This window comes from Silene latifolia, chromosome 1 (genome assembly GCF_048544455.1).
Source record: "Silene latifolia isolate original U9 population chromosome 1, ASM4854445v1, whole genome shotgun sequence".
NCBI classification, from domain to species: Eukaryota; Viridiplantae; Streptophyta; class Magnoliopsida; order Caryophyllales; family Caryophyllaceae; genus Silene; species Silene latifolia.
This window is the reverse complement of record NC_133526.1, coordinates 126,318,800-126,336,612: the sequence shown is the minus strand read 5'-3', so window position 1 is coordinate 126,336,612 and position 17,813 is coordinate 126,318,800. Positions and strand designations below refer to the sequence as shown.

Here is a 17,813-nt window from a genome sequence, read left to right as displayed (position 1 = left end):
CAAAGTCGTGGCTGATTCAGAGGCTGAATATGCTAGGGTCACTCCCACTCCCATGAAAGGTGACAACCTGGAGCCTGTTCCAGGAGCCACATCCTCTGCTAGGTCGCCTCTGACTAACCACGAGATGTCTGTCCTCTCCGAGCTTTTCGCTCGTGTCATCTTAATGAACGCTAAGTTTGCTTATGACTCGTCTCAATTTAACTGCAATGCAATTCTGAATGACTATGAGGAATTTAACTTGAGTGACTACCCACCTCACATAGCCAAAGAACTTGACAAACGGGAAACCAGAACCCCCATCATTGAGGAGACCGAACCTATTAATGTAGGAACCGACAATACACCTCAAGTACTTAGGATAGGGACAACCCTGGACCCCTCGGAAAGACAACAGTTCATTGACCTCCTCCACGAATACAAGGACGTATTCGCCTGGTCTTACAGAGACATGCCTGGGATTGACAGGGAAATTGCAAAGCACCGGATACCCATTAAACCCGGAGCTAAACCCGTGAAGCAGAAGCTACGCTGAATGCGTCCTGAATGGGCCCTAAAAATAAAGGGAGAAGTGGATAAACAGTTCAAGGCTGGTTTCATCAAGGTGTCTGAATACTCTGATTGGGTGGCCAACATTGTGCCCGTACCAAAGAAAGACGGAAGAATTCGGGTTTGCGTCGACTTCAGGGATCTGAACAAGGCAAGTCCAAAGGACGACTTCCCTTTGCCACATGTTGACATTCTGGTGGACAACACCGCCGAACATGCCCTCCTATCATTCATGGATGGGTATGCTGGGTATAACCAGATTAAAATGGCCGAGGAAGACATGCACAAGACAACATTCACTACACAGTGGGGTACATATTGCTACACGGTCATGCTCTTCGGTCTTATCAACGTCGGGGATACTTATCAAAGAACCGCTACCACTCTCCTACATGATATGATGCACAAGGAGGTAGAGGTGTATGTCGATGACATGATCGTCAAATCAAAAGAACGGGACGGCCACATCAGTGCCCTCCGGAAATCCTTCGCTCGTCTGCGGAAATATAACATGAGACTAAATCCTCAGAAGTGTGCATTCGGGGTCACCTCCGGAAAACTCTTAGGACATGTCGTCAGCAAAAAAGGCATTGAGATTGATCCAACCAAAATCAAAGCCCTTCAGCAAATGCCTCGGCCTAGGAACGAGAAGGAGATTCGGGGATTTCTCGGTCAGGTCCAATACATCAACCGCTTCATTGCCAAGCTCACCATGTTTTATGAACCAATATTCAAGGTGTATGTCGATGGTATGATCGTCAAATTAAAAGAATGGGACGGCCACATCAGTGCCCTCCGGAAATCCTCCGCTCGTCTGCGAAAATATAACATGAGACTAAATCCTCAGAAGTGTGCATTCGGGGTCACCTCCGGAAAACTCTTGGGACATGTCGTCAGCAAAAGAGGCATTGAGATTGATCCAACCAAAATCAAAGCCCTTCAGCAAATGCCTCGGCCTAGGAACGAGAAGGAGATTCGGGGATTTCTCGATCAGGTCCAATACATCAGCCGCTTCATTGCCAAGCTCACCATGATTTCTGAACCAATATTCAAGAAGCTTTGCGCTTCCGATCACACCGATTGGGACGACGATTGTTAAAAGGCCTTCGACAAGATAAAGGAAATCCTATCCAAACCTCCTGTCCTCATGCTACCTCAACCGGGGATTCCTGTATCCCTATACATGACTGTTACCAACACAACCATGGGAGCAATGCTAGCACAAACAGTCGGCAATGAAGAACGGGCCATCTACTACATCAGTAAAAAGTTCATTGAGTACGAGACGAGGTATACCCAACTGGAAAAGACATGCCTTGCCCTAGTATGGTCAACAAAGAAGCTGCGACATTACATGCTCAGCTACACGGTCCACATCTGCTCCAAGATGGACCCGGTCAAATACATCTTCGAAAAACCCGTACTAAACGGAAGGCTGTCTAGGTGGACGCTCATGCTGTCTGAGTTTGATCTCAAGTTTGTACCCCATAAGGTTATCAAGGGAAGAGCAGTTGCCGGTTTCCTAGCAGAGAACCCCGTCAACGAGGATCGAACGACCGACATATGGTCACTTCCTGACGAAGACATCCTTTGTGCAGATTCCGACGCATGGGACCTATACTTCGATGGTGCATCTAATATGAGAGGCTTCGGGGTAGGAATCCTTCTAATATCACCGGAGGGAGAACATGTTCCGATCTCGGTCAAGCTAGACTTTACCGTCACCAACAATGCCGCTGAATATGAGGCATGCCTTATCGGCCTACAATCAGCCATCACACTTGGCATCAAGAGACTGAGGGTCCACGGCGATTCCTCGCTCATCATCAATCAGGTGTCCGGATCATGGAAAATCCGATCCGACAGCTTAGCTCCCTACCGAACAAAGATCAATCAAGAGGCCGAGATCTTCGACCAAGTCGATTATTTCCACTTGCCGCGAGAGGAAAATCAATTTGCTGATGCCCTGGCAAAACTTGCCGCGCTCGTCAACATACCTGACGACATGACATCGATGCCCCTATGTGTCGAGGGAAGGAGTGAGCCAGCTCACGCTTGTGCCATCATCGACGATGAGGAAAGCCATGATGAACCTTGGTACCAAGCCATCCTCAACTACAAAACCAAAAACGAATTCCCTCCCAACTCTGACCCAAGAGGACAAAGAGCCATCCGTTTACTTGCATCACAATTCGTGATAAACCAAAATCAACTATACAAAAGAACACCCCAAGGAATTCTCCTCCTTTGCATTGACCATCACAAAGCCAAAAAAGTCACGAGAGAGGTCCACGACGGAGAATGTGGCCCTCACATGAGCGCAATGATGCTTACTCGAAAAATCACACGGCTAGGCTACTACTGGACCACCATGGAAGCCGATTGCCGTAACTACGTCAAACATTGCCAAAATTGCCAAATCTTCACCAACATACAACACATACCACCATCCCTTTTATACACCATGGCCTTTCTCAACCTGGGGCATCGACATCATCGGGAAAGTCAACCCGGTAGGCACCAAGGGGCATTGCTTCGTCCTCTTCGCCTTCGACTACTTCACCAAATGGGTGGAAGCACAGACATATGCAGTCTTGACCGCCAAACAAGTGGCCAAGTTCATCCAGAACAACATCATCTGCCGGTATGGGGTACCCCATGAAATCATCAGCGATCAAGGCTCATACTTCCGGGCGGAAACTCAAGCTTTGCTGGACAAATACAAAATCAAACGACATCGATCATCCTCCTACCGTCCCCAAACCAACGGAGCAGTGGAGGCAACGAACAAAACTCTTGTCACCATTATAAAGAAAATGCAAGACAACTACCGCGATTGGCCGAGCAAACTCCCATGCGCACTCTGGGGATACCGAACCTCCATTCGAACACCGACAGGCGCCACACCCTTCTACCTAGCATACGGTATGGATGCGGTTCAGCCGGTAGAGTTAGAGGTCCCTTCTCTACGCATCCTACTGGAGAGTCAAGTCCCTGAGGCAGAATGGACCCGTCGAAGGTACGAGCAACTCACTCTTCTAGACGAACGACGACTCAACGCCTTGCACAACGTCCAGCTATACCAACGACGTATACAACGGGCATTCAACAAGAAGGTTAAACCTAGGAACATCCAGGAGGGCGACTTGGTCCTCAAGTCAGTTCGAGCACCATTACCCGTCGATCCGAGAGGAAAATTCAAACTCAATTGGGCCGGGCCATACCTGGTCAAGAAAATACTTTCGGGGGGCGCAGTGAGACTGAGTGACCTAGATGGGGAGGATTTTACAAACCCGACCAACCTAGACCAACTCAAGAAATAATGCCCTTGAATCATAGCAACCAACGACCTAAGCCTAGTTTTACGACTAGCAACCAACTCAACCCCTTTTCAAGTCAAGTTCCTCAACGTGTTCTGATTTGAAATTGGATGTTTTATCGAGTCTAAGTTGCGGTACCTTGCCCGTTTCGAATGTCCTTTGATCTGTCAAAGGCAACATCCATTTGTACTAAAACAAAAACCCCTGAACTACGAGCATGGTTTGATTTCACCTCTTCAGGTGAATACATAGGCAGTCCCTCTTATGCCTGAGGGATACAACCACAAAACCCAATCAAATTCTACAAAACATTTCGAACTACGATCATGGTTTGATTTCACCTCTTCAGGTGAATACGTAGGCAGTCCTTTCTTACACAAGAAGGATACAACCATCCCCACAATAAAAAACAACCATCCCCACAATAAAAAAAACATCCCCAACAAAAAAAAGGGGAAAGGGAACAACATTCCCTTTTCTCCACAAAATACAAAATAGGCCTTTCTCCCTTCCTCACAAAATACCACTTTCCCAAGGTGCAAACATTTAGGACGATTCGAATCGAATCGCCTTCACCAAATGGATGGAAGAAACAAGCGTTCACAATTTCTGACACAAGCAATCCTCTTATTTAGTTAATAATGGGAGGGATTACAATTCCAACAACAAATAAAGCTCGACGAGTCTAGAACTTATCGAAGCTAAGGTGTCAACTAAAACACCTCACATAATAAAACTAGCACAAAATACACAATAACTAGCTAGTACAACATAATAAAAACTCACAACAATAATACAACATAATAATAAAACGGGTAATGGAGGTCTTCACTCTTCCATTCTACCCTTGCCTTTTCCCTCGGGGTACATCTTCCCCTTGTTCTTCTTGTTAGCCTGCCTAGCATGGATTTCCTCCTCGGAACGGATCCTCAATGGATCTAAGACGGCGACGGCCTCCGGTCTAGCACAAAACCCCGCGTTCGACCCAAAAAGAGCCAATGCACGGCCCACCATATTCTTGGGGCCGAAACTCCTCCTCTTCGGTGGTCTCATCACATCAGGGGTAGCTTCATCAATGTACTCCTCAAAGAAGGCACGGTTAGCCTTGCCAACCTCTCGATACTTCAAGTCGACAACCTCGTCCTTACGGAATTTGGATCTCTCTTCCAAGGACGGAGCACGTGACCACTTGACATAAGCGGGGGTCACCCATGTCGTAGCAACGGGGTTTGATACCTCCCAAAGCAGCCGAGTGGCCCACCATCTTTCGAAGACCTCCACAAGTTCGAAGTTCCGAAAAACATTCTCTTGGATAAGAGTATCTTGAGCGGGCACCTTTTGTTGACGCCCCATTTGCCTCATGAGCCTTTCGGGATATATAAAGGAAGCAACCTTCAAACCCACCACCATCAAAGAATGAGGACTAGCACCCGAAACGGACAACCCAGTGAAGGACCTCAAGTGCCACCACGGCACCACCCAACGGATGTGAGGACCACCCTCCTCCGCCAATCTTGCGGCCCAATAAGCCTCGGTAGAAGCAAAACTATCCGGGTACAACTTCTTCCTCATGGTAAGGTAACGGAAGGAATAGGAAGAAAAATCAACCGGAGGCTCTACATACCTTAGCCTCTCTAATAGCCACACTTGGAGGATCCTTGGGGACCCAAATGTGGGAGCTTCTCCACAAGAGCCTTCTTTGTCCAAAGCTTGGATGATCTTGCCAAGCACCAACCATGATGGATCTCTACCATGCTCCATTTGCTCAATCACATGAATAAGGGTCATGCTACCATAGCATTTTGCCCCCTCCTTCTTCAAAACATCAACAAAGAGGTACACATGGACAAGGCAAAAGGCAAGAACCCTTCTCCTAGCCACCTCCGAAACATTGGCATCTAATCGATTGGAGAAGATGTTGATAAGAGCCAACATATCCACACCATGAGGAGCAAGGAGGAAGTTGACTTGACTCGTCGACAAACCCAACATAGAACGAAATTTCTCCTTATAGCACAACCGAGTCGGAGGAAGCACCGGAACACAACCCGGCCACCCACCAATGGCTCCAACTTCTTCGACAAGAGGACAAATTTCACCTTTCGGGAAAACGAAAACATGGTGTTTCGAATCCCAAAACCGAGAACATGCTTCGAGAAATTAAGGTTGCACCTTGACTTGACGAAGCACCAACAATTGACCAACTCCCATGCAAATGAGTTGATACTTTTCGGGAGGCGACAAATCCCGACACCATTGTCGCAATGCGTTCTCGAAAGCATCCATGAAATATTTTTGTGGAAGAAGAAGAAGAAGTTTTGTAGAGATGTTTTGTGTTTCGGATGATGAAACAATGAAGCGCAAACATCACTATTTATACAAAAATGATCAGCGCGTTTTTTAGAAAAAGGGGAGAGCTGGCTTCCATCGCCAGGCTGCTCGCGCCTCTTTGGACCTTCCCCAAGATTCCCGCTGTTGACTTGTCTCTTTCAACTTGTGTTTTCTCCTGACACCTCAAACCTCCCGCCAGGACGCTCGCGCCTCTTCGGGATGACCCAGGACGTTTTTATGTTTCCTCACACTCACATTTCCTTATTTTCGCGTTTTACGAAATCCGACACGGTTTTCATGACGCGGCTTTAAACATACGGATTTTTATTTCTTTTTTAAGGGGGGAAGGGCCAGTCGCCCCGATCCGCGACGGATCGTTTCCATGTCAGTCGAAATTCCGAAAATTTTGAGCTTTTTCGCAATTTCCCATCCAAAATAAAATTTGAAAATTGATAACACGACGTCAATTTCTCTCAAATTTCAAGCACTCATAAATTCGAGTCTTGACCTCAAAAATCAAATACACCCGTAAAAATCCTTTCTAAAATTCATTCCCTGACGGTTTGAGTTTGAATTTTTTTCGAGTCGCAAATCAATTTCAATAATTTTCGACGCAATTTAATTCACGACACGAGTTAATTGCTCAAGTTTCCAAATCAATTCCTCTTGAATTCCGAACGTGACGACTTGTCGCGGAACTTTTCAAAATTCATTTCATTTTTCAAAACTCAATTTTAACTTCAAATCATCTTTGTTAATCTTTGTTCAAATGCTTTTACGTGTTTACGTTTATGCATACGTGCTACCTGTTGCCTGTTTTCTACACTAACGATGCGAGAACTAGTGCAAAACAAAAGGAGAATCAACAGCCGACAGCGCACCTCCGAAACACAACACAAAAAAGAGCCAAAAATCACAAATGAACCACAATCCAAAAACACATATATACAAACCGCCTCACGCAAAATACATCGACACACGTTTGATAGGGCAACTGACCATACAAACAGGATCCAGTACAGACATCTATCATACAGACAACTGACTGTACAAACAGGATCCAGTAAAGACATCTATCATACAGACACTGGCCTAAAACAACGAACTGGGGGCTATCCGCCACCTACCGAACTAAGCACTCTCTATCCTCTCAAACAGAAAAGAAAGGGAGCAACATAAGGGGTAGGGGAGCAACAGCAGAAGCAGAGGTGGTTACCACGACGGTAATACCTCGTTCCTGCTCCACGACAAAAAGAAAAATGGTGCCTAGCAGATTTTGGACGATGCGATAACCGAGGATCGTAACTCAGCGCGTTACCCCGACGTTGGCCTCCAATCGTCAGAATTCGAGGGTGAAAAGGGACCAGGACAACAGATACTACCCCGATGTTGAACCCCAATCAGCTGAATTCAACGGCAATTGAAAGCGCCAACATGGGATAACACACCCGTATTGAACCCCACTCATCGGTCATCCGAACCTCTGCAGACAACGACCAATGATCGATACCCGATCATTGGCCGGGGAAAGGCCGCCAGGGAGAAACGCAACCAAGCCTGTAACAAAAAACAGTCGTTTCTTCCCCTCCAGGATCATCCTCCTCTTCCAGTACCTCAACAACGGACCCCATAGGTCCCAAATGGTACCCTGCGATCAAAAGAATAAACAAAAAACGTCAGCCAAAATTTCGGCATTACGACGGCATAAAATGGACAAATCCAAAAAAAACAACAACACAACCTGCAAAGCAAAACAAGGGCAATCCCGCCCAAAATCCAAACCATTCAAAAAAACAATTCACAAAAAACGCAAAAAAAAACGACTCGCCCCTCTTTTCAAGCAAAAGACGAGTAAAAACCACCACAAAAAAAAACGGCATTTCTAGACCCATACAAGGTCCGCCAACGAACCAAAATACATTCCAAGGCAATGGGAAATTTTTCTACGGCTCAAAAGGGGCAATTTATACGCTAATTTGAGCACAAGCCGGTCAAAATTCAAAAACGACCGCAAAAAGGGCAAACGTGATTTTATCACGCCTCCAGGTGACCTAAACTACCAATAAGGTCCATTTCAAGGCAAACTGGCTCAATTCAAGCTCAAACAGACGCTTATTTTGTCAGACATAAGACCGTCACAAAAGGCAAAAATTCCAATTTTGCCCACAATACCCAACAAAGGTCCACAATGGCAAAAATGATCTTTCCCGACTACAATGCAACATAGTGGGAGCCATTATCCAAGTAAATAAACTTGGCATTGTGAAATGAGACGGTTTCTCGCCTCACTCACGTTTTTCGAGCATAGAGAGCGGGAACGGGGACCAAAATGCAAACTAAAAGCACCCCTATACTCCTAAACAGGTTTCTAACCTAATGCAATCATCAATTTCATTCGAAATGGGCTCAATCGAAAACGCCCAAATCGATTTTCTAGGGTAAAAGTTCGCCCTAATTCAATTGAACCAAAAGATCAACAAAAACAAATGGATTCGAGAGGAAATGCATACCTTGAGACGACATTATTGTTGATGGCACGAACAGAAGCTAGCAAAAATCCAACAATGGCGAGTTTTTGCGGGTTTTTGTGTCAAAGGTTGAAGATGAATGAGGAATGACGAGCAGCCAAACCTCGCGTCTTTTTATAGAAAAAAAGGAAGCCCCTTTGGTTCGCCAGGTGCCTCGCACCTCAATCAGGCGTCCCTTACTCTTTCAGCGAATTTTGGGCTTTGGCCCAATTTCCACATAACAAAATTCAGATTTTCATTGATGATATTAAAGATCGTCATTTTCTCAAAAACAAATAGTGAAAATTTAACTTCGCTATTTTCGAAATCTTCAAAATTCAAACGGCGATCAAAACCGCCAACTCCAAAAATAATAGTGAAAACTCAAAATTCACTATTTTCTTCAATTTTCAAAATTAATAGTGAAGATTCCAAATTCACTATTTCATCAAACGTCAATGACGGCACATAAACCGTCACTTCAATCAATAGTGAAAATTCAAAATTCAAAATTTTCTTCAATTTTCAAAATTAATAGTGAAGATTCCAAATTCACTATTTCATCAAACGTCAACGGCGGCACATAAACCGTCACTTCAATCAATAGTGAAGATTCAAAATTCACTATTTTCTTCAATTTTCAAAATTAATAGTGAAGATTCCAAATTCACTATTTCCTTCAAATGTCAACGGCGGCACATAAACCGTCACTTCAATTAATAGTGGAGATTCCAAATTCACTATTTCCTTCAAATATCAACGGCGGTACATAAACCGTCACTTCAAACGTAATAGTGAAGATTTCAAATTCACTATCTCATCACATGTCAACGGCGGCACATAAACCGTCACTCCAAGCATAATAGCAAAATTTAAAATTTTCTATTCCCTTCAAAATTCAAACAAACGGCGATCAAAACCGTCACTGCAAATTCAAACAAACGAGTAGTAGAAGTTCAAATTCACTATTCTTTCAAATGTCAACAGGGAGGCTTCCTCGCGGAACCCGCTTATTTCAACAACATTGATAGTGAAATTCAAAATTCACTATTTTCACGGCGGCATCACGAGTTCGCTACTTTCAAAATAAGCCCATTTGACGCGGCTATTCTCACGGTCCATTAATCGACCGCCACCATGGCTGGCGAGTCTTACTACGCACCATGGCTGGCGAGCCTTACTACGCACCATGGCTGTTGAGCCTTACTACGCGCTATGGTTGGCGAGCCTTACCATGCACCATGGTTGGCGAGCCTTACCACGCGCCATGGCTGGCGAACCTTACTACGCGCCATGGATGGCGAGCCTTACTACGCGCCATGGTTGGCGAGCCTTATTACGCGCCATGGCTAGCGAGCCTTACCACGCGCCATGGCTGGCGAGCCTTACTACGCACCATGGCTGGCGAGCCTTACCACGCACCATGGCTGGCGAGCCTTACCGCGCACCATGGCTGGCGATCCTTACCGCGCGCCATGGCTGGCGAGCCTTACTACGCGCCATGGCCGGCGAGCCTTACTACGCGCCATGGCTGGCGAGCCTTACCACACGCCATGGCTGGCGAGCCTTACTACGCGCCATGGCTGGCGAGCCTTACCACGCCCCATGGCTGGCGAGCCTTACCACGCCCCATGGCTGGCGAGCCTTACTACGCGCCATGGCTGGCAAGCCTTTGTCCGCATACACCCAAGGACATATCCCGAAGATGCCTCGGGTACAACTCCTTATCACAGCTGGCGAGCCTTTGTCCGCAAACACGCAAGGACGTATCCGAAGATGCCTCAGGTATGACTCCTTCTTATGGCTGGCGAGCCTTTATACGTAGTCTAATGGACTTTAAATGACCCGCACGGATAGTCGACAAACTCTAAACTGTTTCTGACGACAGGTCCTTGACTCGTACCCTCGAGTCGCCTTGGCGTCGCCCTTCCTGACGGCAGGTCCTTGACCCGAATCCTTTCGAGCCACCTCGACATCGCTTGGGTCTCCAGGTTGTAAGCTTCGATTGACCTGGGGGCTCTACTTTGACTTTCGCCCTGTCCAAGCCTCAGTCAAAGTGGGGGCTCTGTAGATACCCAGTATCTGCTGAGACTCCAACAAACACCCGATGATTATCATACTATAACATGTTTTGGAATCGCGGCGTTTGATCGACAGTTTGTGTACAACTTTACGTCAGAAAACTTAAAATGATTTCGAAAATAAAACATTTCAAAACATTTAAAAAACACCTGGAGTGTTTAATGCACGACGACGGGGTCACAATGACACTAACTAGAGTCAAAACCGACACCGGACCAAAAATCGACTCGAACATTCAAATCTCGACTCCAACAACGAGTCAAACCGAGTCAATCACCAAAAACAAAACATTTCAAACCTTCTACCTTAAGTTTTCCCGGATTTATGTTTGGTCAAGTACCAAACATAATTAGATCCAATAATAATCGAAAAATGGGAATTCTAGAGAGAGAAAGCTCTGCCTTCTTTCTAGGAAATTAGGGTTTCCCTTGCACAATGGCAATGAAAATCACAAAAAAATCCCAATCTAAATCTAAAATTCGTTCGAAAGAAAAACTTAGACTCTCGTTTACTAATTGCTCGGATCTTCATCTCGATATGGACAAACCAGAATCATCACAGGGGTGTATTGGAATTCCGCAATCTACAGAAGCGCTTAAAACGAAGGAAATGAGTGAAATTGTGAGGATTCCAGTGCTTAATTTGGAAACAATTGTGAAGGATGATGTCAGTGTGCACTCTAATTCTGAAGAGGATGTCGAGGAACCTTCTAATCAGGAGGAGGACGATGGAACTTGGACTAAGGTGAAAGGTAAGAGACCCACATCTTCTAAGAATAATGATTCTAATTTACTTCAACTGACTAGTGAGGATGTTAACTCTGAGATTGCATACTGGGATACCGCGGTGGTGTGCTATGTCCTAGGTAGTAATCCACCATGGGAGCTTTTATCGGGTTTTGTTCATCGTCTTTGGGGGGTGTATAAATTTGATAAATTGTCTTTTTTACCAAATGGTGTATTCTTGGTGAGATTCCCTTCCAAAGAATGTCAGAATTTAGTGCTGCAGCAGGGGTTCCCAATGTTTGACAATAAGCCATTGATTGTCAAACCTTGGATGGAATCTAGTAGTCTGATGAAGGAGAAAGTCGATCATGTACCAATTTGGCTTCGTCTGTGTGGTTTGCCCCTTAAATTCTGGAGCAAATCCAGTCTTGAGAAGCTTGCTGGTCTTATTGGCAAGTTTGTGAAGAGGGATGCTACAACAGAGGAGAAGACCAGGTTGGGGTATGCAAGACTTCTCGTGGAAGTTGGAGTTGGTCAAAAATTCCCTGATAAACTCCATTTTAAGGATGAGAAGGGGCAGGAAGTTAGCATATTGTATGAGTATGAATGGAAGCCCACTGTGTGTGGTAGTTGCAAGGGGATTGGACACACCAAAGAGGCGTGTAACAAAAAAACTGTACCTGGGCCTGCTACTAAACCAGTGGGCAAAACATCCAACCCTACACAGGTTTGGAGACCAAAAACAGCTTGCTCAGTCTGTTCAGAATGATTAACCAGTTCAGCCTGTTCAGAATGCTCAACAACCAGTTACTGCTACTCCTGAGATCCATTTTGGTGGGCCCACTTATCACAGCTCTTCTTTTATTACTCCTGTTCCTGTTATTCAACAGATTACTAGGCAAGAGCATCAGACTCTCAGAACTGATAGCTCTCCCACTAAGACTTATGTTGAAGCAGTTACTACGAGTCCAAAAAGGAAGGATAAATTGAATGGGGGACTGGAGGAACCACCAGGAGAGGTTAGTCATGGATAATATTGGTAGTTGGAATGCCCGTGGAATAAATGGGATCAATAAACAGTTGGATGTTAAAAAGTTTTTGCACAATAATAATATTGGTCTCTATGGTTTAGTAGAAACTAAAGTGAAGTCTCAGGATTTTACCTGCGTTCTAAATAATCTTGGGTCTCATTGGAAGGGTCTCAACAATAATCAGTTTCATCATGGGGAGAGAGTGTGGGTTATTTGGCTTCCTCATATTTTTGATGTTACTACTCTTCTTATTACTTCTCAACTTATTACTATTAATGTCAAAGAGCGTGCTACTGGTGATGAATTTCTTTTTACTGTGGTGTATGGTTTTAATGATGAGCATGAGAGGGCTGGTTTGTGGATTGAGTTAAAATAAATCAAAGATAATTATCATGGGCCTTGGGCGATTTGTGGTGATTTTAACAATGTCCTCAACTTTAATGAAAGGATTGGGAGGGATGTGACATGGGCAGAAATTGCTGACTTCAGAGAGTGTGTTCAATATTGTGGCTTAAGTGATATTAAGGGTCAAGGGGCTTTTTATACTTGGAACAACAAACATGAGGCTGGGTCTAGGTCCTTCTCTCGAATTGATAGATTTTTAATTAATTCCGACTAGTTGGATTTATACCCTCATGCTATTGCTCATTTCCTTCCTGAAGGATTGTTTGATCACAATCCCTGTGTTTGTTATAGAAGGCAGACTAGGAATCAACCAAAAGGGCATTTCAGATACTATAACATGTGGAGTTTGGATCCTACCTTCAAGGAGATTGTCCTATCATCTTGGCACCAACCTGTTTCTGGGACTCTCATGTTCAAATTGGTTACCAAGCTTAGGAACCTGAAACAGCCTCTTAAGGCATTGAATAGGAGCCATTTTTCTGATGTTGAGAAAGCTGTAGGGGTAGCTAAGTCTTTGTTAGAGGACATTCAACTGCAAATGCATACTCAGGCCACTAACCATACTTTAATTGCTGCTGAATGTGAAGCTGCTGAAGCATACAGGCATCTTCTGAAAGTTCAACACAGTTTTTTGAGTCAGAAGGCAAAAATTGACTGGATTGTTAATGGAGATGAGAATTCAAGATTTTTTCACAATCATATACGTGCCAGGTAGATTCATAATAGGGTCATGAGCATTACTGGTACTGATGGTGTAACTTATCACAATCCTCAGGATATTGAGGCTATATTCCTTCACTACTATAAGGACCTTCTGGGCAATTCTCATCCTACTCTTCCTGTGCATCTGCCTACTATGAGAACTGGCAAGCTGGTGAATACTCATCATCAGAATACTTTATTATCTCCTGTGTCTGGTGCTGAAATAAAGGAGGCTTTCTTCTCTATCCCTTCTACAAAATCTCCAGGTCCTGACGGTTACTCCAGCCAATTCTTCAAAGACTCTTGGGATATTGTAGGAGAAGAGGTCATCAGTGCTATTCAAGATTTTTTTCAGTCTGGACAGTTGCTCAAACAGGTGAACACTACCACTATCACTCTCATTCCTAAGGTTGCTAATCCCTCTAGTGTATTAGAATTCAGACCTATTGCATGTTGCAACATGATCTATAAAGCTATTGCAAACGTTTTATGTAATAGGCTTAGTAAGATCCTACCTGACATAGTGAATGAGAGTCAAGGTGGGTTTGTGAAAGGAAGGAACATTGTTGAAAATGTCCTAATTTGTCAAGATTTGGTTAGGCTCTATAATAGGAAAGCTGCTTCACCTAGGTGCTTGATTAAAATTGACCTTAAAAAAGCGTATGATTCTGTTGAATGGGACTTCTTAGAGCAAATGCTTAAGGCTTTGGGCTTCCCTAAGAGATTCATTGTCCTGATCATGAATTGTGTTAGATCCCCATCTTATACCCTATCTGTGAATGGAAGTTCTTTTGGCTTTTTTGAAGGGAAACGAGGTTTAAGACAAGGAGACCCTCTTTCTCCTCTTATTTTTACTCTTTGTATGGAATACTTGTCTAGGATATTGGGGGTGATAGCTCAGCAAGAGGGATTCAGGTTTCATCCAATGTGTGGTCACTTAAAATTAAATCATTTATTGTTTGCTGATGATCTTCTCATGTTCTGCAAAGGGAATGAGCATTCTATTATGTGGATCGTTTTGCCACTTTTTCTGCTGCTTCAGGATTACAGCTTAATAAAAACAAATCTGAGATCTATTTTAATGGTGTCCCTCCTCTTTGTGTGAAGAATATTCTCTAAGCTTCAGGTTTTCAGAGAGGCTCCCTTCCATTTAAATATTTGGGAGTGCCTATTTCTTCTAAGAAATTGTCTAAGAATGAAGGAATGAAACTTCTTGATAAGATGGTAGCAAGGATTAGAGGCTGGGCTACAAGACATTTATCTTATGCAGGGAGACTGACCCTTGTTTCTTCTGTTCTGGCTACTATTCATTCTTATTGGGCAACCATTTTTCTGATCCCTAATGGCATCTTGAATAGAATTAATGCTATTTGTAGGAATTTTCTCTGGTCAGGGAAAGCTGAATACCATAAGGCCCTTGCCATTAGTTGGGATACTTGTTGTACTCCTCAAGATGAGGGAGGGCTGGGACTTAAAGAGGTGAAAAACTGGAATAAGTCTCTTTTGGGGAAATATGCTTGGTGGATTGCTACGAAGAAAGACCATATCTGGGTTAAATGGGTGCATAGTGTGTATTTAAAAGGTACTCCCTGGACTGATTATACTCCTCCTGCTGACAGTAGTTGGTCATGGAGGAAAATTTCCCATGTTATGTCTATTTTTACACCAGCATACACTGATGGTAAATGGCTAAATTCTCATGCTCCTTATAATATCTGTTCTGGATACAATTGGTTGAGACAACCACAGGTCAAGGTTCCTTGGAGATTCCTCTGTTGGAATAGCCTTAACATTCCAAAAACATCCTTTATTTTCTGGGCTCTGATGCACAAGAGACTTCTTACCAAAGACAGGCTTCTTAGAATGGGATTGGTGGTGGACACTCATTGTGACATTTGCAGATCTTTCCCTGAAGATCATCAGCATTTATTTTCTGGGTGTGTATATTTCAAGGAATGCAGCAGATTACTACAGCATCAATTGAAGGTTCGTGTCCCTGTGTCTGATATGATCAGTTGGTACTCAAAAGCTCACATATCAAAATTAATTAAACGGGTTGTTGGTGCTTGCTACGTCTCAATGATCTACCAAATTTGGAAGGTAAGGAATGAAGCTCGTCTGAAAATGTTTGTCAGGCAGCCTGAAGCTCTGGTTCAACAGGTGATATGTGATATCAAAAACCGTATTCAAAGACTGAACAAGACAAAATTTAAAGGACGAGATAGGAATTGGCTTTGTGCTCTTTGATGTATTCTGTCATTCTTTATATAGGTTGTTGATGGAACTTTTATAGGAAGAGTTGTAAAAAACAATATTTTTTTAAAGTAATGATATACTTAACCTTTCCCCAAAAAAAAGTACCAAACATATGACTACAAAACCTAGGATAGAAAAAATCATGATTGCGTTTGTGTGAAAGCGACAACTTACCTCGAAGACCCGCGACATGGCTCGTGCCTCTTTGAGCAGCCCAAGTGGCCACGTCGCTCAAAACCCACACAACCACTCATTTTCCTATAAATACCCCTCAAATGCCCCCATTTGAGAGTCACGCGAGCGTCCGCTCCCTCTTTTCTCCCTTAAAATTCTCAAGTCACAATCCGACGCGTATTTACGACCTACCGATCGTAAATACAAGCCTTACACATTGTTTGGTACCGTCATCGGGCATTAAATCACTTGACCGACCACTTCGACCACTACACCGTCACTAATCTTAAAACACTCTTTTACTTACCAAAACGGTTTTAAACCGAGTTTTTTTCCAACCAAACGAGTTGTTACACTTACGTCGGTCACTTGCCATAACCGAACATGTAAGTATGAGGGTGTAAAAATCCTCTTTTTTATCATGTTTTCATTTGTTTCATGACTATAACATGATAAAACGTGCATAACATGAACCAAAACATGGGATAAACGAGCCAAAACTGATTTTTGGCCTGAGACAGAAGCCCCTTGGTTCGCCGGCTTGCCCGCGCCTAAATAGGATGTCCAGGTCAGAGATCAACCGTGTTTGTTCTCGTCTTTCCCTTTTAATTCATTTTCATATTTGTAATCGGATTTCACCATTTCAAATATTTTCAAACCTTTTTTATTTTATTTCATTTGTTTTAACCATAAACATTTTTCACCCTTGGTTCCATATACCATAACAGTTAAATCCGTGTTTCGGTGATAATATTTGGTTAATGACATTTAAAAGGTATTTTAAAGGCTTTTATTTCATTTTTGGGAGGTATTTTAAAGCCTCTCATCATTTCTTTACATTTTCCAGACAAATATATTAGTCACCAACACAAAGTCATCCTTGGTTCTACATACCATGCCGGATTTTAACCCGGGTACGATGATGAGTATCGACTAATTATAGTCAAATGAACTTAAAACAATTAGTTCATAACCACTTTCAAAACTATTCATGTCAAGCTTGTCAAATCGAACCCGACACCGAATATTATCAAAATAATGATGATTATTCGAGTCTAGTTCTTCAAATCAACAAATGCGGTCTAAACGACCCCTTCAAACCAAGCCGGGTTCAAATACCCATTTCTCAACACGTTTTATAACGTTTTCTAAATGGTCAGAACACGACATATAACCGTAGGCTGGCCTGCGCCTCAAGCAGGCCTTTTATTTCTCATTTTCAAAACCAGGGGGAGGCCCCTTGTATCGCCGGCTGGCTCGCGCCTCATGTAGCCATCTGGTAAAGGACCTATTCCCTTTCCAGCATTAGTCTAGGACGATCCCGACTCTGGTTAGCCCGGATATAAGATGGATCAGATGACTATTTGCTCATTCAAAATGACACTTGCAAAATGCCTTACTAAGACAAATGGATCACGTTATGCACCCTAAACCTAATACCGTAAATGGATGTTTAATTTCCGTCTTGCATGCAAATCAATCATTAATCCAACCCGACATCTTATACTTGATACTTGGATTAAATCAAACCGACTTAGAAAGCTCTCACATGTTAGGTTTAAATTATTGGATGCGCATTCATGCATTTAAACTGTTTTATCAACTTCTGCATTCAACCAACTAAGATCGATCAGTAGAGGCCGCTACCGCGGGCGGGATTGGGTGTCTGATTAAAGGGCTTCCCAATACGTACCTTCACCTCTTACTCAGAAACTTTGGATAGTGGACGACCTT

At 43.6% G+C, this 17,813-nt stretch overlaps 1 protein-coding gene across 1 annotated transcript; it reads left to right on the top strand.

The window, feature by feature from the left end:
• Positions 1-14,870: 14,870 nt before the first annotated feature.
• On the top strand, positions 14,871-15,896 carry LOC141655335 (uncharacterized). Its single transcript, XM_074462422.1, has one exon. It carries the CDS (start codon positions 14,871-14,873, stop codon positions 15,894-15,896), a length of 1,026 nt encoding a protein of 341 aa, XP_074318523.1.
• Positions 15,897-17,813: the final 1,917 nt, after the last annotated feature.

Excerpts from the sequence above, each read along its gene's own strand:
- LOC141655335 (XM_074462422.1), top strand. The coding sequence starts at position 14,871 with ATGGTAGCAAGGATTAGAGGCTGGGCTACAAGACATTTATCTTATGCA.